General features: G+C 41.1%; 1 protein-coding gene across 1 annotated transcript in view; it reads right to left on the reverse strand.

Moving 5' to 3' along the window:
• ELOVL6 (ELOVL fatty acid elongase 6) overlaps positions 1-25,618 on the reverse strand; it is an 82,880-nt gene that overhangs the window by 17,994 nt on the left and 39,268 nt on the right. Inside the window, exon 2 of the mRNA XM_027721644.2 lies at positions 12,555-12,686. Within this exon, the coding sequence (XP_027577445.1) occupies positions 12,555-12,686 (132 nt within the window). The remainder of the gene's footprint in view (positions 1-12,554; positions 12,687-25,618) is intronic.

The following is a 25,618-nucleotide window of genomic DNA, read 5'->3' on the forward strand; positions in this document are numbered from 1 at the left end:
AAGTACAAAGCTGTTTATACGATGGGGTCTCTTCAGGTTCAGACCTAACTTCCTTCACACTTCTGTCTGTGTTGACATCTTCAAGGCCCTTAGCATTGTATTTGTGAATACCTCATAGAACCTAAGGGCCTTTTTACTCGTGACAGCCTCATAAGGTGCTTAAGCATAAGAGCCATTTCAAAGACAGAGGTGAGGTAAACTGAAATTTAATTGTCCTGTCAAAAATCTGTGTCTGAGTCATGATGAGAAATGATGTGCAATGTCATGAGCTGTGGTTCAGTGCCCTACCATGAGGTCTGTTTGATGTAAGCAGAAAGAGGTCTGGCCTCATCAGTGAAAACAGTATTACGGAATTAACAGTAAATATGCTCCAGTAGGAGGAATTTTCTTCAAGAGGAATAGTTCTTTGACCTACTACAGATTTTCTTTTCACTTTTTAAAGTTGCTTTCTAAACCTTCAAGTCCCAGACTCTCCATCCTAATTATCTGGGGTACACCTATATCTTTCAAGATAAATAGTTTATAGGCTTAAAAGCTATTGGTACACTTCTTAACAACAGACTTCATTGTCTGCACATTTGATAATTTGGCAGCACACTTTCAAGACCTAAAAATACAGGTTGATAGGCAGAGACATACAGACAAGTTTACAAACTTGTGCTGTCCTAGAAACACTAAGAGCTCGAAAAGTTTTTGACCTAACCAGAAGACCAGTCCTAACACTCACTCAGATCCTTGCTTTCCTGCTCTTTTCTCTTGATATGTTAGGCAAATACCAGTGTGGATTTGGCCTGATACAGCTGGACAAAAGCCACAGAGAATATGAACCTATGGAGTTAGTTTTAAGAGCATCCCTGCTTGTATCTCCCCTCAACTGTCACACCTCTTGAGTTTGCGCAGGACCAGACCACAGCAACTGACCCTAACCGCAGGAGAAAATATTTGGATTTTCTCCCTTGTGGAATTTTTGCAGTTGTTCTAAGCATTGTAATTGCTTGCATTAATGCTCCTTGCCAATCCCCCTACTTGCACCAGTGGATTACAGAAGAAAAGCAGGCACAGACTGGAATCCATGATAGGGGGGGTGCCTAACTCCTTGCAACATGAACAGGTACAAAAGCCATGCTATGCTAGTGAGGTGAAAAATTCAATGCCAATACTCTGAAAAACTCCTGTTCTCTTTTACTAATGCCTTCAGTTGATAAAACTACAAAAATGCACTTTTAATACAGCAATTGATTCTGCGGGAAATTTATTTTGAAAGGCTTCTATCCACCCAAGTGTTTGAAGGAAAAGCCTGAAGACATAACCAGTGAGTCAACCGTGGACAAAAACAAAACCCTAAATTCTCACTGTAAAATGAAAAAATCTAACTATTTCTAAGTCAGTCTTGCAGAGGACTGCAATGATGTTTTTATACGGATTTAGGACTATCATAACATTACTGAGAACCTAAGCTGAACTTCTTTCTGCTCTATACTGTTTGCATTTCACTGGAAAAAAAAAAATCACACTGGCTATAATTTTCTCATCTTTTCCTTTTAGAAAACTAATTTCAGGCACAGATGTGGAAACGTTACTGAGTCTTCTCTGGTGCTGCTAAACTATGGTAACTATTTACATGCTCATTCTATATTTAGCAATTTTAGTGTAAAACTGCAAAAGCAGAGAAGGAGGTTTGTACTAACATATTTTACCCCTTGTTAACTGTGTTTAGACAACCACGTGCTCAGTTACTACAATTCAGTTGCTAGCAGATATTTGAAAGAACTCCCTGTGTCCTCCCCAGCTTAGTATATATATGAACTTATTTGGGACCATTATTTATTCTCTTGCAATGGGCAGGGACAAGAAAAAATTATGGAAAAAGCACCTTGGTCTCATGATATACTTTTTTCCTATGGTAACTGAACACCTTTAAAAGCACGTTTTCAAAAATTAACAGTCATTTAAGAGCACTTACGTTAATCTCATTCTTTAAAAAGAATACAGAACTCATCCTCTTCAGCCCATGTGTCTGAAAGGCTGCAAGGTATCTATATTCTTCATAATGCCTAAACCATTGTAATTAGGAACACAATTTTCACAAATGTTTTAGACTAGGAAATGTTTCTAACTTCCCAAGCTCCCATAAAGCTTGTAATGACTAACGCCTTTGTTCCCACTTGCAATTTTACCTCTCCAGCTGAGAAAGGAGAGGGAATGCATTATTTGAAAATGGTCACTTTCTTTGAGGAGGTGTAACTAGCACTGGGCACCCTCTGTGGCACTTCTCTCTCTCTGAGCTCCTGTACCCATGCATCCCACAGTGAGCTCTACTGGCCCTCTTGCACTGGAGCTACTTCACCACTCACCCTGCAGGCAGGGTGCTGCCTCCACTGCCCTGCTGCCTGCCCAGCTGTGCTGCTTCTCTGGCTGGTTGCATGGCCATGCTGTTTAACTAGACTGGTGAATGATGCAGATAAAATAGTCTCTCCTCTACTTTTTTTTTATAACATTATTTCTTTGCTCTTAGTCACAGTGGGGAAAATGAAGACCACGGAAGGCAGGAACTTTTCCAGCCAGTCTTGGCACTAGAAAGTTCAAAATGTGGCACATGTTCTGAGCAGCTACTCTGCTCTGGGAACCATTGAAAAGGCATTTAAGACAGTGGTTTGCATCTCTGCTGGATCTTGTTTCAAACATGGTTCCTTTACAGAGTGACAGAAAATTTCAGGACTGACTAAAATCTTGGAAATACACCTATGCTACAGTCAAGAATGCAGCAGGAACCATACCAATGCTGTATTAAGTACCATTATTTTTACTACAAATTCTGTCTCTATAATCCACTGCTCTGAATAACAAAACTGGGTTCCTCCAAAACATACTTACACAAATAGTTACCATCTCTGCAAGGGCACGAGAACACCAAGAATTTAACAAGCCCCATCCTTCTGATGCCTTACTGCCCAGCTGCTCCTCAGCCTCTTCCGCTGCCCATTTCCTAACTGGGAAGGAGAACAGATGGATATCGCAGCTCACCCACACAGTCCTCCTTTGCCCTCCTTGAAGGTGATGGAGACTCGTTCAAGGTGGAGTCCAAGCCACAGCATTGTCAAAAAAAAGGTAAGAAAAGGGGAAGATGAGCAATAATATGTTCTTTTCAGTGTGGTTCTTGCTTATCCTAAATCTGATAGTTAGCAGTAGTGGATGTGTTTTATAATGAGGTGCTCTGGCTCTCAGTACCATGAATGTGAGCAGAATTCATGCTGATCTTTGCAGTTTTTATCACTCTTTTTGGCAGAAGACTTTTCTTTGCATAAATTCATGCATACTTTGAGGTTTGGGTTCAGTCCTATCAAAATCCCAAAGTAAAATTTGATAGAATTCCCCTTCCATCTCTAAAAAAGACTCCCATCACTGAACCAAGCACACAAGCCTTACTTTTCAGACCTCTACCGTATCTGACCCAGATGCCTTTCTAGCAACTTCTTCAATGCAAATAATTTGAGTTTTCAGTTGGGACCAAAACCTGATGTCAGGCCAGCTCAGAGTGATTTAAAAATTGTGCAAATATTTTACATGGCTCTAAGAAATAATATACCATTTGTGCAGGTCTATATACTCATAAGCATATGCATACATGCCTGGGTGGTGTTTAGTATCCTATGCAATAAATTTTGGGGAGGGTAATGAGGTCCATTAAAGTGACAGCTTGCTCTGTGGTTTCTGAGTGAGGCCACATACTGTGTGCCTTGCATCAGCCTTTTTTTTCTCCTCAGCAATAAATCCTTCCATGTGGGTCCACTCCCTTCAGCCCTTCCCTCTCATCGGCAGATTTCTTAGTCACAACTCACCTGGCTCCCAAAACCATTTCTTTGTCCGTTTTATTGACAAAAGTGGAAAGAAAACTAGACTTATTTCCTCCTTTCCCCAGGGACCTCAGTAAGCATACTCAAACAGTGACATCTCTGCAGGGCCCTCGATCAATGGACACTGTCATCTGGAGATTTTAATCACATTAACACCACAGTAGAAGAAAATCCATCTGATATTCCCTTGCTAAAGTGGCAAGCTCAACAAATTCTGCCAATTGCTGCAACTACTACTCGTAAGGCTTATTTATATGTGTGGATAAAAATCAATCTACCACAGCCACCGCCTTCCAGTCCCTTCTCACAGAGCCTGAATTCCCTCTCCAGGAAATGCAATTTGATCCCCTAGACCTGCCTTCCCTATGACTGCAAATAGCTATATTCAGACAATCCTGAGAGCAGAGTACAAAAAAAGTCAATAAAGTGAAGTTTTGTGAGCTGGTGGAAGAACCTGCACTGCTTACAAAGCATAGTAGAAAACCAAATGCCAGGGCTAGGTCTCTACCAGCAGTCTGTGTAACAGAGGAGAATACAATTGGTGAAGGTAATAGGAGTTATACTTGCATGGAGAGTCTTACAGACTACTTGGTAGCTACACAAGGCCCGTTGGGTTTTGCTAGAGATAAGCAAGGAGCAATGGTCATGCTGAAGGGCAGCTGCACTCAATCATTACCCTAGGAACATGAGAGAATAGCATAAGCTGCTTACAGGGACACCCTTGTAATCATACACTGCTGAAAAACATATAACTGTTTTCTTAAGTGAATGAAAAACAATTTTTCGGTTCTACCCATGTATCCCTGCATCTCCTCTGACTTCCAAAGAGTCACTTACAAGTTAATCAATAGTTATCACCTATCATCTGGTCTTGCCAGTGTGCTGCTACCTGACACTGCGCCCTGATTATCTGGTTCATGGAGGTTAGGAACTTGCAGGAACAGTTTCTTGATGAAAGCTGTTACTTCTTGAGCAATAAGTCACTATTCCATCACAAAATAATAATTATTGGACTTTTGTTGTAGCGAAGTTCCCGAGAACCCTGTGAAGGCTGTATACCTGGTGAGATGATTTTCTGCCAAGAAACATTTTCTAGTTCTTAGATATTTATTTCAGCAAGTTTGGACTGTGGCTAAATGACTAAAAAGGAAAAAAAATCAATTTTCAACTTAAGCCTTGTATGTGGTGCAAAATCTCATATGAATTAAGGAATCCATCTGAGGATGTCTAAAGTAGCCCATGAGGATTCATAAGCACAGTGTACCTCTTAAGTAATCCTTAATGAATGCTTCAGGGGCATTTGCACTTGTTCCTGTGTCGCTACTGAAATTATTCTCAGCATCCAACATTATCTCAAGGCAATCTTAGAATAAGTGTAGTATTGTAGAGATTTAAATGATAATCCGAAAAAACTGGTATCATCTAGTTCTGTAGGATAAATGAAAGATACTTATGGGATCAAATGTATCAAGTTGGCAGAGTAACTGTCATGTATTGCACTGAAATGTATGTATTCAGGAGTTTGAATTTATCCTATGCAAATAAAGCCAAACAGTAATAAAGTAAAAGATTTAGCAGAGAATCAAGCCAACCAGTGGAGCCAGCCATCAGTAAAGTTGTAAAACTGGCAGATAACAAAGTAAGCAAAATCCAAGTTACAAGAAAAGACTAGCATTTGACAGAATAAAGAAGGCTTGAAGAAGCTAAAAGTTATAGTATAGCTGTAATGAGCTGCTCAGATCCACAAATTTAATACCAATTGCAGGCCTGGAGCCACTGACCTTTTTCACTCTCCAGGGCAGTACTCCTGCAAGCACCTAGAGAGGTTCAGATCTCAGGGATCTGCCTACAGTTGGTAAATAATAAATACAGTTTTCTTATTCAGCAACCTAAGGAAGATGCTGAATGGTACAGACACGAGGACACACATTTGTTTAGAAGAAGTCAAACTTGTCAGAAAACAGTGACTCTCCTTAACCACAGCTCGACACCCGTATGCAGCCAAGCCCTGCACGCAAGCACTGTTGGGTTTGGCAGTGTTTATTAACAGCTCGTCCGCACATGAAGTGTTGGATTTGATAGGTCATGCAAGTTAACACCTCTCAGTGACTTATTCCCACTGTCTCCAACAAGCACAAGTTGTTGGGGACTTACTCAGAAGAAAAACACACAGGGATTTCAGTTCCCTGGGGATTTCTGCACGGAGGAGGTCCTTGGTTGCTCACGAACCAAGTATTGAGGCTGAGTAAAATGCAGAAGTGCTGCCACAGGGAGACAGCAGGAAAGTTTGATTCCTTTTGAATTAATTAACTACTTTATCTCTACTGCAGTTCCACTCTTAAGCCACCAGACAGATGTTCTTTGTTCCTCAAATACACTTTTCAGTCTGCTCCCCATTTAAAATTGAGAGACAAATCTCACTCCCAGGGGCTCTGCTTTGAGTACCATTCATATTAAGTGGTGGCCTGCAAGGGCTCCTGTGGGCTGGGACAGGATGATCTCATGAGGAAGGTGTAATTCAAGGTGACAACACTGAGTGTCAACACACCCACTGATGTAAGAGAGGGGAAGGAACAGGGGCAAAACGAGCACAGTGGCTTTCCAAATAATGTACTGAATTAACTTTGCTAAGATGTTCATTTTCCAGCAATAAAGATAAGCAAACTAAGTCAGAGAAAAGAAAGTTTTAAAGAAAGGAAGCCCAGCTTAGCACTGAAAAAAAGAGATTTTCATAATAATTTTTAGCCAGTCCTATCCATATCTCCTGTAAACTGGAATCAGCCAGGGCTCACGGTGACTCCTTGGCTCACTTTCAGTTAGGCCTGATTAGGTAAAAACAGTAAAACCAGTTTATGTTAAAAATTACTTTGATGGACACAGCAGAGTCCACAGCAATAAAAGCAGAGGTAATGGAGGAGTGAGATTTTAGAAGAGAATGGGCACAGCATTTTGTCACATAGCATCAGTTACAATTCTGGATATAAGGATAGTTAGAATAAATAAGGTAGATACTGGAGATACATCTTCTTGACAGTACTTTATTGGTCTTGTCTATATATTTTTTTTATTTTAGTCTTTATATTTTTATCACCTCTATACTATTTTTTTAATGCCAGCTAGCACTTGTTTTGCACTGTATGAATTCACTCTACATAGCACTGTTTGTTCTCCTACTGGGATTACAGTTAAGTTTACGAAAAAGAAACTTTTCTTCTTCAACTGTTAAATCTCATACAAGGGATTTTTGTCTTCTCTCCAATCATTCTGAATTTCTTCTGTTCACCCAACTTTCAACTTCTGCTCCAAAATGGTAATTAAAAAGATGTTTCTTTATCTGTTACATAAGAAAATCAGGTAAGTATATAAAGATGAACATGGTCCTATAGAAGTAAATTGTTAAGTATGTATACATTAAGCCTTTTACTGATTTGGGTTCTGAGAAATGTCCTACTGAGCATATACATTAATGCTTCACAAATATAGGGAATATTTCACTTGAAGTTCATTTGCTTTTAAATTTATAAGCGAGAAGATTATTAATTCACCTGAAATGCTGCTTATTTTAATGTTATTTGGTAAACATTCCTCTTTTCAGTAATTAATCTTTGAATGTACTGTCAGGACCTTATAAAATTTCAGAGTATTTTAAGATTTTGATGAGTTGCTCAGCAACACATGAAATTAAGTTGTGTTTAATCTCCATGGCAAGTATCTGTGAATAGCAGCTCTTGCAACAGGACATAAATCTCAATCACCTTTCATCACTTTTCCTAGTTATAAGCACGATAACTAGAATGTATTTGAGAGTCACAAATCCAAGCAACTGAAATAGTTTCTTTAAGCATATGTGTAGTCTTTTCCATTCAATTCAGCTCAGAACTGAATTCCTCACACAAAGACGTGTCTCAGACTGCCTTGTCAGGAGCCCTCTGTGAAACAAGGCAAACCCTTTACAGCGTGCTTTTGTGCTTCCAGTAGCGAAATAGTTAATACCAGTCCCATAAAAGCAAAGTGAGTCACCTTCTTTTAGTGACACACTTTGGTTTTGTCTTTCAAATATAAGACCTGTTGCTGTGGGAAAACTTTGCTTTTGGGGCTCTGGTTAGCTTTGTGGCAGGCAGGTAAACACTTTCAAAGTTGTAGAAATTATATCAAATGTAGCTAAAAGGTGTTTACCAGGAAGACAGACATTTGGAAACTCTGTATTGACGCCAGCTCATTTCAACCACTGCTACAAAGCATAGCTGGGTTTGAATTAGAATCTCAGCGATCTCAGGTGATTATAATTGCTTTGTGGTAGTGTAGTTTGGCTAGATGAAGAGATATTCCTCCTCTCACTACGCCCACCAGCCATGGTCAGGCTTAGCCTCTGCCTACAAATTATTGCATCACATTAGATGTTTTAGCTTCTTTGCCTCCCCTATTGATATGACAGTACTCCTGAGGGAAAACAACCTTTTACTATTATTAGTTAGTGCCTTGACCCTGAAACTTCTGTTGTCAGCCCCTTAAGGATGGAGAGCACATGAAAATGCTGCCATGCTGCTGGTCTTGTGTGACGATGAGGCGATCAAACATGTTTAAGCTCCTTGATAAAGAGATGCTACACACACAGACTCCATGGTCTATAAAAGGAATTACAAAAATCCATCTGAGATGTAATGTAATGAAAACATGAATAATTTTATATCCTTCCATGAATCCTGGCCTCAGCTTTGCTGATTTCTACAGATGTCAGAATGACACTTTTGATATACTCCAAGTAAAACACTCAATGAATGGCCTTAACTTTATGTTCAAAATGTCATGAATATAAAACTGGCAATTCAGGTTTCATGTGTTTTGCAGATTTTTAACCCCAGGAAATATTCAGAAATACAGGACTGACTGCCACTTTGATTATGTAGGTGAATCAGCAATGGTTTCCTTGGGGTTTTATGGGACTGAAGAGAGATCTTTTGTGTCAGCTTTCTAACAGGGGATTCCCATTGACACAGAGCAGCACAGGACTGCTCCCCCACAACCTTGGTACATAACCAGGCTGGGCAAAATCACTCAAATAAAGTGTAGAAAACAAAATGAAACCAAACAAAACGAAAGACTGGAAACATTTCAGACAACAAATCTTCAATGCCTGAAACAAGTCAACAAACCTGCTAGGGAATAAAAAACCAAACCGACCCCACAACCCAAGAGAAATATATGAAACTAATTTCTCAGCAAAAGATCCCAGAAGATCACGTTTTCACAGTGGTTTCCAAGTCAAAAACAAGATTTACTGTCATTGCTCCTACAGAAGTTTTCACTGAGAAGTGGTAACCTATTCCAGAGACAAAATGTTCAAAACTAGTCAACACTTTCAAAGGGAAATAAAGCTGCTTTTTTTTTTTTTCCTCAGAAGTCCTGCTGGTTGCCAGTGTTGACACAAAAATCACTCTTGACTGGGCCCCTGAATGCTCAGCAAGCTCAGCAGTTGTAGTTGTTTTGTTTATTTATAAGCGTGGCAAGTTTCCTACTGTAGCTGCTACCACATTTAAATGATCTTGGCAAGAGCAAAGCATACAGGATACGTTCTGAAGAAGGACCATGTGATTGCCTGGCAGGCAATTTCCTCTTTTTTTTTCAAGACCAAAACACATCTTTTCAGCCTCTGCTAAGTGTTACTATTTCTGAGGACATTTGAAGCAGGTAAAATGGTAGGAGTGCTAGAAGGGAGACAAACAAGCAGTCCAGAAAAAAGCCTCACACTGACCTTGAGGCAGAATATTGAGGGCTCTCCAGGCAGGTTTTTCTTTCCTCAGTACAATCACTTATGGCAAATAAATAAATTACTTAGAATTTCTGCAAGGTATTTTAAAAGTCTTACTATTTTAGCATCCCAGAAAGCCAAAGAGGAAGTCTTTTTAGAGTTAAGGAGCATTTTCCTGGATCTATAATAAGTCTACAGGCAGAACATTGGCATCTAATTTTATCTGAACTGACCTTTGGAGGAAGCAGGAATGTCTTTCAAGCCAAGCATATATAAATGAAACACCTAGTTATGCAAGGAGCCAGAAAAAAACCAGATCCAAGTTACCTGGAAAGTTTACAGCATTCAAAGTCCTTCTTCCTAAGAGAGTCTGTAAGGCTGGGAGTGACAAATGGTCCTAGAAAGCACAGTGGTGCTGAAGCACCAGGTAATGGATCTTCCAGTGAACACTTATAAGAAGTCTTCATCTCAGGTTTTAATGATTTCTTTGGCATTTCCTCTGTTTTCTAGGCAAAAAGTCAAGGGGATTTGTATGGGATTGCATGTTGCTATGAAGTTACAAAGGTTTCAGCCTCTGTCTTACTGTAAGCATTTGGAGTTGTTTTTCCCCCTTCCCTATTTCACTCTTCTTCACACTACTCAGCGCCTCAAAAGAGCAAAGCATAGTTGTAATCAACTGATGTCCACTAGCAAATTCAACAGGTTAAATGCACAGTGCTTCTGTGTAGGCCAAACATCTCACACTCCTGTTCAGCTCTTCCCTCTCCACTCTGCTGTCTCATTTCCTGACACAGAGGAAAGTGTAAGTTCTGCAGTGCTTGGGGAACGTTTGTCCCCGAATTGTGTTATTTGAGCTGATGGAGGAAGCGAACCCTGACGTGTTGAATCTTCTCTAACTGTGCCCTTCTGGCCAGTTCTTCTCATCTGCACAAGCAGAGCTTAACTCGAGTGCCTGCACTGAGGTGGTCTCTGTGGCAGATTCATCCTGGCAACCTGTAGCTTTAAAACCTGAAATCCACAGTTTTTATATCACCCAGCATCACTCAGCAGCTTATGCTGACCATGAGTTAGTTATGTCATATGATTATGATGGGAACCTACAATTAGAAAGTAATGAATATGTTGATTTCAAAGTCATCTAAACAGTGTAGTGTAAATTCATGCTATTCCTTGATTGCTGCAATGATCACTTATGATTTTGGGATGAAATTAACTAGTGAAATTGCTTTAAAAACCCCAACATGCAAATGTCAGCCACAGACCCACTTCAAAATAATGTGATTTTTAAGTTTGCTCTATACATCTTACGCAAAGGACAGTTCTGAAATCATGCTTCACCCCCCCAGATTGGGAGCTAAACGACAAAGCCAGTGCAAGCCAGCTAGTTTCTAATGTCTACATGCAATAAGAAAGTGCAATGAGAATGTGCATTCTGGGATCCTGCTGGCTACAAACCACTTCAAAAACTGATCCTCAAATGAAATGCTATCTAGGAACCAATTCAACAGCTGTTGAAATTCAGCCATTACTGTAACAAAGGATGACAGTTGCTTACAGGACCTTAACGTAAAATGATGTTAAACACAGCCAGAAGTACAGCACCAAAGGCAACCAGATGAAAATTGCAAATTTTCACAGTGTTAGAACTTGCTCTCGAAGTTATCTAGACTGCTAAATATTTTGTCTGCTCTGAGATATTTTTAAGATGTTGAGGAACAATTAAAACCAAGCCAAAATAAAATTCTTCTGTTAGTATGCCCTAGCTGTTAGAAATACAACTTATTTTCCCCTGCCAGAGTTTTGGGAAGTCTCAAGGTGATATAATTTTGGAGACAAAAAGGAAAAGCCATGAAAAAAGCCAAACTTCTCCATTCCTGCTTTATTTCACTTTGTAAAACCTCTCAGCTAAAACTGTTCCCATGCTGTGAAAAATCATGCACCATTCACAGCTGCTCAGTAAGCAAACCTGTTTTATGTACTTGTGAATTAATACAAGCAGTAATTATTACATTGAAATTAGAAAAAGATACAGGTGTTTGATAATGGTTTGTAAATGGTCTCTATGCTGTTGAGCGATCTACAATTTACAGTCCCAATAGGCACTGAAATGGAGGATAATCCTTGGGTCATCTGTGTACTGTTACTAGTAAATTGTACCAAAAGTTCATTTGTTTGCAAGGGCTATTTTTATAAGCATTTGTTTTTTTCATTCATTTATCTTCAGCCTCATTAAAAATTAGCATATTCAGCGGCTAAAATGGAATTAAGGTTGGTCAGTTGTATTCCTGACTTCAACAACTATCCAGAATCTGAACCTGACATTGCCCAGACTCAGTGATACGGTATCACAGCCAGATAGAGTGACACACAGCCACAGAGATGTGCATCACTAAAAACCAGCCTTTCCCTGTGGAGCCACCTTTTTGCTGCACTCACAAGCAATCTGTGATGGAATAACCAGAAGCCAGATCCTGATTTCAATTACAGTGACCTAATTTACCTGTCATCAAAGCAGTGACTTTAGGTTTACCTCACTGTAATGGAGAGCAGAGTCTTGACTAAATATTCCATATACGCACACATAAAATTGTAATACGACTAGTAAGTGAGAACAAGACTAACATCTTAATGTGCTTATTTCCACTTGTAGCTTGCATGGTATATTGCAATGATAAGCGTTTTTTTTCTCGTGCACTCCTTTATTTTCACCTTTGTTCTTCAGGAGGGTTATCGATTTCTCTCCTCTTCAAATGCTGTATGATCTGGCAAGTCAATGGGGAAGCATTTCACCGGTGAGGAGTGGATCAGGATACAACCCTGAACAGCAGAACTAAAGAAATGCCATTTTTGGGTGAGCCTGTTGTTGCACCAGCAGTGCTCATATATGTAAAGAACCCCAAAGCCCCTTTGTGGAGTGATGTCGAAGGCAGTTGGTGTGAAGAAGTGCCTACCTGAAGACAGCGAGGCTGAGAGACCAGAGCACTAGCGGTTTCCTCAGTTCAAATTTTGCTCGTTTGTTCATTAGGTGCCGACCACCAAATATAAAGGCAGCATACAGAGCTGAAAACAGGAACGATTTCTTCCTGCAAAACAAAACCAAAAAACACCTGTCAAGAGCAGAATCACCTATGGACATCACCACTAAGGGCTTGTGTATTTCCTCAAAAGAAAACTCTTTTGAAGATGTTCCTGCATCCTAGCTGAGTTTATAATTTCTGTATGAATCTACATCCCTACACATAGAGTTAGGGCCAGGTGCAGGCAAAACTGACCCTGGGGAAGTTCTGAAAAAGGACACCCAAATTTGGTTTCCATTCTTCCCCAGTTTCTAAAGACTGAACTTCTGTGAGGAATAGAACAGATATTGCAGAGCCCAGACACCCTTCTGCAAATCCAACATGGCTGATACTTGAACCACCTGATCACATTTTGTGCCTCATTTATCTTTTTCATATAAAGTCTTGTTTCCTGCAGGATCCTTGCTACCTGGCAATTTAGTTACACATTGTTCCCTCCAAGAAGACACTTAAAAATCATGAGCACTGCAACACAACATGATGAGCCTCATGAAAAGCAGAGAACCAACAAGGAGAGGTCAATAGCTCCATAAAGCAGCAGTGACCATGCTGGGTAGCATTGCCCTGCGGCAAAAAGCCCTGCCTGTGAGTGCCGGTTCAGGAAATCCAGTGCACTTGCTGAAAGGTCAGGCAGGGTTTCGTTAAGGAACTCCAATGATACTATTCAAATTGCAAGTTTTATTTTTAAAACTGCCTAATAGTAGTCCAGCTCAGCAATAATCACCAAACATTTGAACTCTGCTGCTATAACTCATTGTAAATCAACCAGTAGAGGTCAAAAATAGATTCGGTCTGGGATTCCTTCCCACACAGCACAGTATTACACTGACTAAGACTTAATTTATGTACAGCATTAATGGTAGCCTAACTGGATGGGCATCTATTCAAGCACAGAATTTTCTCCACAAAATCTATAATTACATTCACAAATATCAATGGACTACGATTTTGCACCAGGAGGTTCTGGTTCTTTCTGGACCCCAAAAAGAAAATGACAAGCACTCTCAAGAAAGGTAACTACTTCATTAACATCCCAGAAAAGGCATTAGCAAGGTACAGGACCTTTTGTTCCTTCTGATGCTGGAACCCCAAGATACAGGAGTAGCAGACAGACCTGTGATCAGGTCATGGCATGCTGCCCATGATTCCTGTTGGTAGCGAGGCTCACCCACATTGTGGTCTTGAGAATTTTTATAGGATTTTCTACTGGATGTTTAAATGAAAGTGTGTTGCTTCACCTCAAGACAAAGACAAGTACATGCTGTGGTGTCACTACTGGTACCAAGTAGGTGCCACCTCCAGGCTCTTCCATTATGATTAGCCAGCTGAGGTTACCCCACAGCCAGTAATACATACAGCACAGCACAGTCCTGAAGGCCAAGCAATACGTGCAGCACAGTGTGGCACAGCACAGCGTGTGCCTGCACCTGCTCAAGGGAACTGGTACATGGAACACAAGACCCTTGATGGACATGGGTCTTCCTGCCAGGTTCAGAAAAAAACATCTCTTTGGAAATACAAAAAAAGCACATGAGCCTTCACTCGAGAGAAGTGAATTTTATATAAGTTTGAAAGCTAAGTGAAAACTAAGTCCAAGGAGATGGAGGCATACCAGTATGGATTCAGCAGCATGCCATTTTCTGCCCAGTTCGAAACTCCTCAGTTTCTGCTGATGTGTTTATAGCTCTGTGTTGCAAGACAAAGGTAACTGCATGAAAATCCACCCAGTTCTCTGCACTGAGAAGGGAGGACCTGGTGCCTGTGGCTTCCTGGGTGAGCTTTACCATTCATGCTGGCAAAACCCCCAGAAAGACCAGGACAACCACAGGTCCAGCAACCTCTCACCTTGCACACTGAGAGAGTCTAATTGCTATGGCAATGGTTATTACAATCAGATTCTGAAAACCACAAAGCCCTTATTCATCTCATAATACAGAAAAAAAAACATTCATTTTCACTTCTTTGGGCTTGGATTTGACAGTCAGGGAAGGGGCAGAATCACCACATTTGATCATATGATTGCAGTTTAGCTTGTCTGGACATCAGTAAATATTTGTTAACTAGTCTGGGTAATGACGAACCACCTCAAACCTGCTGGTATCAAACCGCCTAACTGTTTAGATAATATTTATGGGTTACAAGATAGAAGCAGGCTGTCAGTGTGAGGATGGACTGCATTCTCAGCTCCTTCCCTCTGCAATTTTATCAGCAGCAGTGTGCAGAGCAGCCCATTGTCAACCTGGGCACGGGCAAGGGAAGGCAAAGGGAGTCTGATGGGCTGTACCCGCAGTCTGCAGTCCTGTCCTGGCTGCCCCTGGGCATCAGGAGAGATGTCTGCTCTGCATGCTTCTGCCCCTTAAATCCCCCAAAAGGCTGGGCTTACAGCCAGTGCAGACAGACAGCAATGCACATGACAAGGTATGGAGATATGCATACACACGTACAGCCACTTGAGCCAGGTCACAAGCAGGGGCTCCACAGGAGGGACCCCGCAGCCCCATGCCATGAGGGAGGTGTAAACCCCCCACCTCACAACACTGCAGTGGGAGTCCCTCATGCCAGATGCATGATTCATGCATGGAGCTCCAAAGCAACCAAGAGCAGTGAAGGATGCCAGCTCGAGTAGTGCAGGATGACATCCCTGATAGTGCAGGATGACATCCCTGTTAGTGCAGGATGACATCTTGAGTAGAGCAGGGGAAAAGACTGCAATACAGTGCTGCCATGCAACTGCCAACAGGGAACAGGCTACACAGGCTGGCATGGGAGGGCATCAGGCTTCAAGAGGAGTAGCTAGAGATAACTTTGCAGGAAGGCAGGCAAGAAGCAATTCATTTCTGGATCATATACAGCCAAGACTTCAAAGTAATGGTTTGATTTCAGTTCTAGTTCAAGACAAAAAGACCAGTTTGATTGAGTTAGTAGCTCAGGTCTGTGTTCTGTTTGACTTCCTTCTGCCTGAGTCAGTCAGATTATCTACATATTTACAGCAAGTAACATTTCATTTTGCTTCTTATTACTGAAACTATTTTTTGTGAGTTCAGTCAGTTTGTTGAGGTCAATAGTTACATTGCACTAATTTGAACAGATGAATTTTAGATCACTTTTAACAGTTTTGTAATGAGTTCAGCATTATTTACAATGATGGTAAATTGTATTCCCCCAGTATACAGCTTTGTATCAGCAGTGGCAGACAAGAACATTTGACTGCATGCATGATCTGAACCACTGAGAGCAGCTGCAGAGTAAGCAGTTTCAGACAAGGAGGGACTCAGTAGTATTATCTCCATCACTCTGTTTTGACACCTGTTGATAACTTTTGCTAACTTTTTGCATTCAAAGGACTTTGAATTTTACCCTCTTTGCAGCATAAAAATGGTTGAAAGAACTGGGCAGGCCAGATAATAGAGTTACAAAGGGGTTGCAAAGGTATGTACTCTCAAGATATCTGATTAACTGCATTAGACTGGTATTAACCAGTTTCCTACCAGAGTTTTTATGATTGATTTTCCCAAAGGTTCATGACTATACTCTGGTTCTTGGGCTGATGACACAAAGCAATGGTGATCTGGCAGCACTGAATTATATCTGATAAGATTTTAGCCAAAGGAGAGTAATGTCAAACAAGCATTTTGAAAGACAGAGGTTTGGAGTTGTTCTCGAGCACTGTAAATTTTCATTTCTATTATTTGAAGAGAAACTAAATAGAGCAGAACAATGACAAAAAAATTAACCTTGAGACTAAAAGAATAAAATCCCCCAAAGTAATTCAGTAGCAGACTCGCATCCAGTAACTTCAATGTTAGCACATTCATATGTTTGTCTTCAATTCTGTTCTGTAGGGTAACACAGTAGACATAAAGACAGGGCTGCCAAATCCTCCACATTTTTCTGGCATTTCTGCTTCTCACAGTTGTCTCCCACCTTCCTACATTTTCAGACTTCAGGGACTAAGTACTATCTCTACTGAATACAACTCTGTGTTTCCCTGATGAAAATTGCCAGCTCTTTCCCCCTTTATAGGTTTCTGGAGAACTTATAGAAGGCTCTACTTGGGCTGTGGGTTACTACTAGAAAGGGAGGTAAGAGCCTGGGCCTACAGGTTGAAGATGAGAGACAGATCTTCCAGGTCAGTAGCACAAAGGTGGCTATATCATGAGGCAAAGGGACAGGCAGAAGCAGTTGACATGATGGGAGAAAGAAGAGGAAGGACAAATGGCAAGCATGGCACAAATGAGGGCAGATGGCAGCCATGACATAGATGCGAAGCTGGGACAGCATGGAGGGAAGGAGGTTTGAAGTCCTTTCTCTCCTGAAGCCCCTGGAAGGATGCTTCCTGTGTCCATGCGCACACCTATGGCAGAGGAATTGAAACAGGAAAGAAGAAAAAGAAAAGAAGTATAACTGAGAAGAAGAAGGCAGAAACTGGGGCTGATAAAGTAAGACAGAGGAAACACAACCCACCAGGAACAAAGCTTCTCATTTCCAGACAGGGAGTCCCACCCACGAAAGCCCAGTCAGGCACAAAGGAGTGACAGGGACAGGTCAGCCACCCAAGCCTCAGGCAAGAAAACACAACACTGGTAATAGTCCAAAGAGGAAAACAAATAGCTCAGGAGTAAGAAATTCTGACTGCCCCAGCAGTACGTTATTTACAAAATACTGAAAATACAAAAATTACTACAGAATCCTAAAATAAGAGGCCTGAGGGTGAGCCTCATGTGCAGCAGTGTGAGACATCCCCATGCCTCTGATGCAAAGTGAAATAGCCCTAAATATTGCAGTGCTGTTGAAGGAGGTGGTTTCAGCCCAGATGCACTGTTGCCATTTTCCCCATGAAAATCGCAGACTGAGTCATTATTGTAGAGTTCTCTGATGTTAATGAGTAAACTGAAACAGACATATATATATGTTACAAAACTGACTATTTCCATAGGTTTTTCCTTAATAGTTAAGGAAAAAATCCTTATAGAAATGCCCAAAGGATAACCTTATCACAGATCTTTTAACTATCTTCTCTCACGTAATACAGGATTATCTGTGTAAGAGATAATATACATTTAGTAGAGGAGTAGTCAAATGAAGCAGTATTAGCCCCCTCTTTTTAAATTTTATAGGATTTTTTAAACTTTTTTTTAATCAAGAATGCACATGCAAAGCTCATTTTTTAAATTCACTACAACTTCTCCATATGCTGTAAAGGAAGAACAACAGGTTAAAAAAAATCCTCTGCAATTGCCAGAGCAGAGTGCTTCTGGCAAGTAATTGCGCAATTTCATGTTCCTGATGTTCTTTTGGCCTTCTCCATCACCATTTTATTGATGTAAAAAAATAGGCTTACTGAAAAAAAAGAAGAAAAAGGAATGTTTGGTTCTATGAAATATAAGGGAATTTTCCTACTGGTTTCTCCCAGCTTTCAAGAGAAAACAAGAACAATCACTTGTGTTTATAATTGAAACTGCTAACTTGAGAGCCTATAACTAAAGTGCTTTAACCTGAACCCATGTGAATCACACAGCATATCCATGTCCGCAGATCACAGGCACGGCTGGTAGCCTTGCAAAGTTACTTTCTCTCTGGTGCTTATTTAAAAACAACACATTCTGTATAAAAAAAAGGGTGTGAAAATGCTTCTCAGTCTCTCGGTGTTTCTACCTCAGAAATGCTGTCAAAACAAACCTTTCTCTCTCTCTGCACTACATAATTTTGACAGAACCAGCAAAAAGAGATCCAATGTGTGGATATGTCAGATCTGCATATGAAAATATAATCTGTACTCCTGGTTTTGATTTGAGTTTCTGCAGCTATTTCCCATTGACCATACCAGCCTTAATAATGGAGAGAGAAGGACACACAGAAGAGGATATACACATGCCTACTGATTTATTCCTACAGCCCAATATCCTTTGACATTTATATTTAGCACAGCAATGATGACAGTCACACACACGTGTAGGTGACTCACTGATGATGGTCTTTGACGTAACAAGCCATCAGAGAGTAAACAGGGATGTATCTCATACCGATCATCTGATCCCTTGATTTCTAAAGACTGCCTCTCAAAAGACCATTTCAGCCTCCTCATGGCAGGTACTGTTGGATGCGCAGGTCTGTGCTTCCCCCAGTGCCAGAGCAGCTCTCCAGGCACCTCTCTCCATGCTGGGAGCAAGGGAAGAGGAGTCAGGGCCCTTGGAAGACATACCTATCAGGGACTGTTATTCCCCCACATCTGCCTTCTCTCTAAAATCCTGTTCCTCTCACCCAAGTCATGTCATAACTGACAGACGGTACTTGTGTCATTGCCCCAACTCCTTAACCCACAGAAAAGAAAGCAACACGGTGCTGTTAGGTTGCCAGAATGACTGCTGTGGGAACTGTCCCAAGCTCGACTTGGCTGAAAAGGATGGAGGATGAGCAAGACTTGTGTGTGCACTCCTTGCTCCATAAGGGCTAACAGCTGAGCTGAGGCACAGCCTAAATTCCAGGTCCCTCATTGCCCATGTCTGAGAGGGAAGGATGAGAGCTGCAGGGACAACGACCTCTGAAGAGCAGAGTAACTATTTTTTTGTGGTATATCACCAGATCATAGCCCGCTCTGGTCCAGTGGAGGTAGCATCACTTCCCCACCAGTCACCTTGCTGCCCTCCCAGGGAAAAAAGCAGCTGTGCCCACCTGAACCTCTGCCCACATTGCATTGAATCAGATCCAGGAGCAGAGAAGCAGTCTTGCGTTGGCAGGGCAGGAAACAACCCTAAAATTACAGAGGAGAAACAAGGGCATGGCAGAGTGGAGGCACGGGAGAAGGTGGCTCATGTCCTGCACCTCCCTGATGGTTGACTTTGTTTTGTTGAAATATGTTTGCCAGTAGTTTGTAACACTCATTGTTCATAGAATATACCTGTTACACAGTACTAGCCATATACTTAAAATGTGTGCAGCTAGGGACAAAAACAGCAGCAAATTTTTCTTGCTTTTTCTGTGAGTGGGAAAATGTAAGAGAAGCATAAGGGTGAGAAAAGAAAGTTAAAATTCAGGAACTTTTTTTTTCAGAGGCAAACTCAGCTCTGAAGCACATGAAGTCCCTCGTTCTTTATAAGCCTTATATAGGCTTGATGGAACAAACCATAAACCCATAAAAACCTCATAAGCTACAATCCCAAATGTAAAAAACATCACAAGAGAAAAGAATCTCTTAAATAGAAAGCACTTCACAAAACAAAACAAAACAAAACAAGCTCCAGAACTTTGGGTTTTGAAACCAAGTTGCCAAAATTTTGTTATCACTAGAAGGAAAATCAGCTTCATCTCTGGCTCTGCCCCACATTTCCTCCACTTTTAAATTATGCTTTGAATGGGGATACACCCAGTGGAGATAGCAGATGATAGTGTGCTTGCAGTGACAACAGTCACCCCTGAGTTTTCACCTTGCACAGACAACAGTGGGTTGGATTGCTGGGATGAGCCCTAACATACCCTCCTACCCAGTTGGCATCCCAGATGACACGGTTCAGCCTGAGTCAAAGCCTATGTCACCCCACCTTCAATGCCCCCACTCATCCCCAGGGATGGGCCAGTATCTGACCTCACTGTTCCTGACACTGATCATATTACTGGGAAAATTGTGACCATTCCTGTCCCTGTTAATAGCCTTTACAGCAGGTCAGTGTAGTCTGAGAAACTCTTAAAATTCTTAAAAAACTCTTAAAAAAAACTCTTCTAAATCCATTCATATCACTCTGACAACAGATCTACTTCTTAAGACAAAGGCTTGGGATTATAACAGTGACAAAGTAGGATGTCCCAATGTCCCCTTGGACCCACCATGAGTTTTTCCAGGCTTTGCTTAGGCTTTCAGGCAGTCAGTGGAGAGATGGCAGAAAGCAGAGAAACTAATGTAGGTCATGGGCACTGGAGGTCTGATGAAAAGCTACAGTACTTTCACTTCTAATTTCATCAATGTAGATGTAAACCTCTGACCTCCACAGTAAAAACTAGTAAACACAACTGCAAGTGAACTTAGGGACTACTAACCTACATCTCTCCAAGTTGAAGTCATTCTGTTTGTTCCTACATCTCATTTGAAAGCAGTTAATGAAGATGCTAGTGTAAGTATGTCATACAGACATAGCACGAAAATAACTCATCTCCAACCACCTTAGTCCTTTGATCTGCTTTATCTGATCAAATCAATCAATGATTGCAACATTTAATAACTTTACACTTAAGGGAGTACATCAACATAAGTCCTTCAGCTCCAGGAAGCTCCCTGAAGAAACTCATAAGTGTTATTTATATAGACAAGTGCTGCATTTTTAAACCGCTTAGCAGATATGTATTTGTTTGTTTAAGAGGACACAACACAACAAAAGTAACAGATCAATAAGAATACTTTACTGAAGTTACCTTTGCACTTACAGAAAGCCTATCCATCACAGTGGTATGCTCAGGTCTCTCTACTATTGCAAATGCAACTTGTAAACAGCCTTGGAAATAATGTCTGTTGGATCTTAAAAAACATTTAAGTAAAAAAAAAAAGTAATCATTCAAAATGAAACATGGAAAATGCAGGGATTGCAACCAATGTGTTATTCTTCCACCTGTCTGCCCTAAAAGGCATTCCAGCAGACATTGCTTCTTTCCAGCCTTCTGCAATACAACCTCAGAAAATGATGTTGTTACAACTGTCAGTGGCTTGCAAAACACAAACAAAAACTGTTCTGATTTTCCTGGGAGCGTTCACAGCCAAAATAGACATGCATGATTTTCCTGTGGAGCAGAGCACAATTTTAGAAACAGGGCATCAAAAAGTAATGTATAAATAAGCCCTTACAACTAGGGTTTGGTGACCACCTGGAAAACATCACTCCATAACACTTTCAGTGCTGGAAAACAATTAAATTATCCTGGAGGAAAACAAACTGAGGGAGTGCCTGAAAAGCATAATAATTTACAATATATACCTACCACCCTTCTCTTACCCTTCTAAAGACCTAAAACCATATAGACAGATCAGAGCAAGCCAGGAATACAATTGGTGGCCTATTTGATTAAAAGGGGATTGCTGGTACTAGTGACATTGCAGTAATGGAGCTGTGGAATCAAATGTCTTGCTTTCAAACCCTGTGAATGCTCAGGTGCCCTGTGGAAGAGAAGGGAGCAAATTGAACTTATAAAAAAAGACATTTTGGTAGAGAAGCAAATGAAAGAATATCTTCTGGCATCCCTTACTGAAGAAAAATCAGGTCATCTGGAGAACAACTGCTCTGATTGGTCCCACAGTACGTTTTGATGCATGATGTCAAGCACTGCTTGATGTATCCAATAAAATCTTCAAGGACATCTGACCTTTGTCTATTGCTGAGAGAGCAAGTGACAAAGGATGCTAATGGAAATGCTGTAGTGAACCTGGACCTAACTCTTGACTGATAGGAAACCAGAAAAAATAGGGCAATCTTGTCATAATCTTTTCAACTACCTCTCTAAAACAAAGAGCTCTACCCAACAGCCATTTTCCTTCTTAATCAACTGGGAATCAGGTAAGAACAGATACAAAGGTGTTTCAGTGGAGCTCTAAACTTGCAACAGGAAGCAGTTCAGAGTAGCTAGGAGGCAGGTTTATGTGCTGCTACCTCCTTTCAACATGATGCTTTGCCACTTGTCCAACAAGTCCACTGGCAGAGAAGGTAGTATATGCTGACTAAGTTATCATTAACAAATGGCAATTTCATGAACTAAACCTTACCACTGCTTATGTAAGAATTTTTTGCATTCCCAGGAAGCTTCAGTCCCCAGAATAATCTACTAATAAATTTCCCAGTACTTTCAACCTGTCACAATTCCCATGTCATTGATCATAATCTACAGCTTCTCCATTAAATCCAGAATTGTCTCACTTGAAATCAGTCACGGTGGTACCTTTAAAGCAGACCCTTTCAAAGGTGAAGGAAGAGGCAAACTGGCCTGAATCCGACTAAAATTCTTTGAGAAGTACATTAAACACAATGAGAAATTCTGCAAGCAATAAACTAGTATGAGTAATTTTCTAATTACTGTCAGAATTTTCAGGATCTGACACAGACAAAATGTAAGAGGCAGGATGACATTCCTAAACCTGTAGTAGAAAAAATGAGAGCAAGGAACATAGCAAAAACTATACAATCACCAACACCCATTCCTCAGCTAAATATCACAGCCTGGCTGTTTCCTGCAGACATCCCACTTGCAGTCCTGAACCAGCCTGAAACAATCAGAATAAACCATCAGGAGTGGCACAAAGCAGTACAAAGTACATGGCATTAAAGTAGCTTATCTCTATCCTGTCAGCAATATGTTTGTGACAGCTTGTCCTGGCTTTCCACATCTGCCTACAGCTTCATGCTTGGCATAGGCCCCTTCGTCTCTCTCTCGAGGTGGCAGGACCTGCCAGCTCTCCAAACTAAAGAGTTTTGGTCCTTTTGCTTCCAGCTCTGAAGGTTTGGCTGACTGCATTCTGCCCTCAGGCACCCCCTCACCTAATCAGATGGGATCCTAAACTGCTTAGCAGTATTTCACTTTCCATCGCAGTATAAGAAGACCAGGTTACTAAAGGATTAGCAAGTATAACATTAAAGTGTTATATATACAAGAGAGTTGCCTGTCCTAGTCTCTGCTAAATCTTGGTCACAGGGAACCTGTTACAAGATAGGAGATGCCAAAAGGAAAGAAATCACAGACAAACAAGGTGATGAATCTTGACTATGGTGGAAGTGGCTGCACACACGACCTCATGAGAAGGAAAAGGAGCATTACCAGGAACACATTTTTAAAAAATTCACATATATCAACAGTCAGAACTTAATAGCTATGATCATTAAGGGGCAAAAAGGAGAAAAATATTATCTCAAACGAATAAGAAAGCCTGTTAGCATGTCACTGATACTGCTTCAGATTCTTTTCAAACAGGACGCAGCCTCTCATGAAGGCAGAGAAATCAAGCAAGTTACCTGACCTTTGTTTGTTCCCAAAGGTCACACAACCAAAATCTGTTTTACATCTCCAAACATATTCCATTTGCTATTCTTTTTCTTAATTGGATTGTCTGCCATTGATTACCTCTGTAACTTGTGGATTTTGCTCAAATTTCTCTCCATGGCAGATTTACTAACTTATGGTTGGCCTATAAAGAGGTAAAAAAAAATAAAATCTGTTCTAGCACAAAACCAGGCTACTCCTAAATTAATTTCTGTATCACATAGTTAATATAGTAGAATACCCTCTATCCTCATGACCTATGCTCAGCAGCTTTTTTTTCCTGTGGCTGTTGTAAGATCAGCAGTATCTGCCCACTATTTCTGCCATGTTATGATCAGATGACACACGAACCTGTTACATCAGTATCTGGTTCAAGGATGCTCTATTCCCTTTGCAAAGGGAATACAAGAGTCCTTTGGCCCCTGTGTGCAGGATCTGGTAGGCAAGAGAGGGGGGAAGAAAGTGATCTTCCCAAAGATACTGTTTTCTCAGAGAATGCGCTTAGGTGCTGCAGTGCTTTGCAACTCTCCCACCAAAGCCCCTGTCAGCAGCTAAACCAAAAGAATGCTGACACACTGGGCACTCTCACTGCACCTGGTGGCTCCATCACACAACTCACGCATACCAAGACTGGGCATCTTTGATGCCTTCTTGCTAAGCTCACATGATCCAAGTGCCTACCACAGTCTGCACAGGCGGAGCACTCCAGTTCTGGGCATTAAGTACATACTAACAATAGCTTGCTTTTACAAGCCTCTCTCCTGGGGGAAGGTAAATGCTGTCTCTTTGAGGTTGGTAATGATAAACGCAATGGCATATTTGCCACCCAGTTAACCTAAGTGCCCAGAGAAAAAGTTGTAATGCTGTGTATCAACAAGTTCTTCCACTTCCATGATACTCTAGAGCAAATGGCAGTTTACTAATGTTTACTGCTTTTAGTTTTGTTTCTTCTTTACCTGTAGCCTGCTTTGAGATTAATGAGTGTAAGCACACTATAAATGCATATCAGAGACTTCAAGAATTACTCTGCATCTGGACCAACATTTCACTCCAGCATGTTTTCCAAACAGCAAACAGTCTTGGAATTGAAAACATCAAGGGACAAGAGTTTACTTATGTTTTAGGGACCTACGCCAGTGATTCCCCTCCTGTCCCACTGCAAGGGATTTAGTACTTTATTTGATTTCCCCAGCTCACTGGGAGTCCTGCCCACTGAAAACAAAAATATTTAGAGACCTTGACCTGCACCAACAACTGACAAACACAGCCAACTGACAAACACAGCCCCTGTGTTTGCCTGCATCCTGGCTGCAGTATTGCTGTGTTGAGGTCAATTTGTCCCTGCACTGAGAGCCAGGGCAATGGTCTTGGGCATGACCTCTACTTTGCTTCTTTGGGTCTCCGAGCTTCTATCTCCACGTGGTCACCACAGTGCAAGGGTGCACCGGCTCACGTGGATGTCCAGTGCAGCACTTAATTTTGGTCCTTCCCACTAGCCTGAATCACAGAGGTGACTGCAAGTGCAGAGAGATGAGTGGCAGAGAAACCTCTGAAGAAAAATAGTCCAGTCCTCTCTCTTTTGCCAAGAAGGCACAACGTCCATGTTCAAAATACATTTCAGCTCAGAAGTTTCAGTCCCATTGGTACAACAGCCTTGGCCAAACAAAAACACATTTGGTTTGTGATTCATTGCAAATTATTCAATTCAGCCTACAGTTTATGTTTTTGTTCCTCTACCCATCTACTCTACCAGCCAAAAGAATCAGCATTTCCCCACCTTAGATGTCTAGCAATCTCACGGGACACTGGTGACTTGTTCGAAGATTTATCAAACCTGCAGTTGCAGAAGTTCGTTCTTTTGGGGTACTGAATTCTTATAAATACAGCTTTGCACTTCTCATCCACACTTCTGAAAAATGCTGGTTCTG

Source organism: Pipra filicauda, unplaced genomic scaffold (assembly GCF_003945595.2).
Source record: "Pipra filicauda isolate LSUMZ 115617 unplaced genomic scaffold, ASM394559v2 scaffold17_size4572894_pilon, whole genome shotgun sequence".
In the NCBI taxonomy this organism is placed as follows: domain Eukaryota; kingdom Metazoa; phylum Chordata; class Aves; order Passeriformes; family Pipridae; genus Pipra; species Pipra filicauda.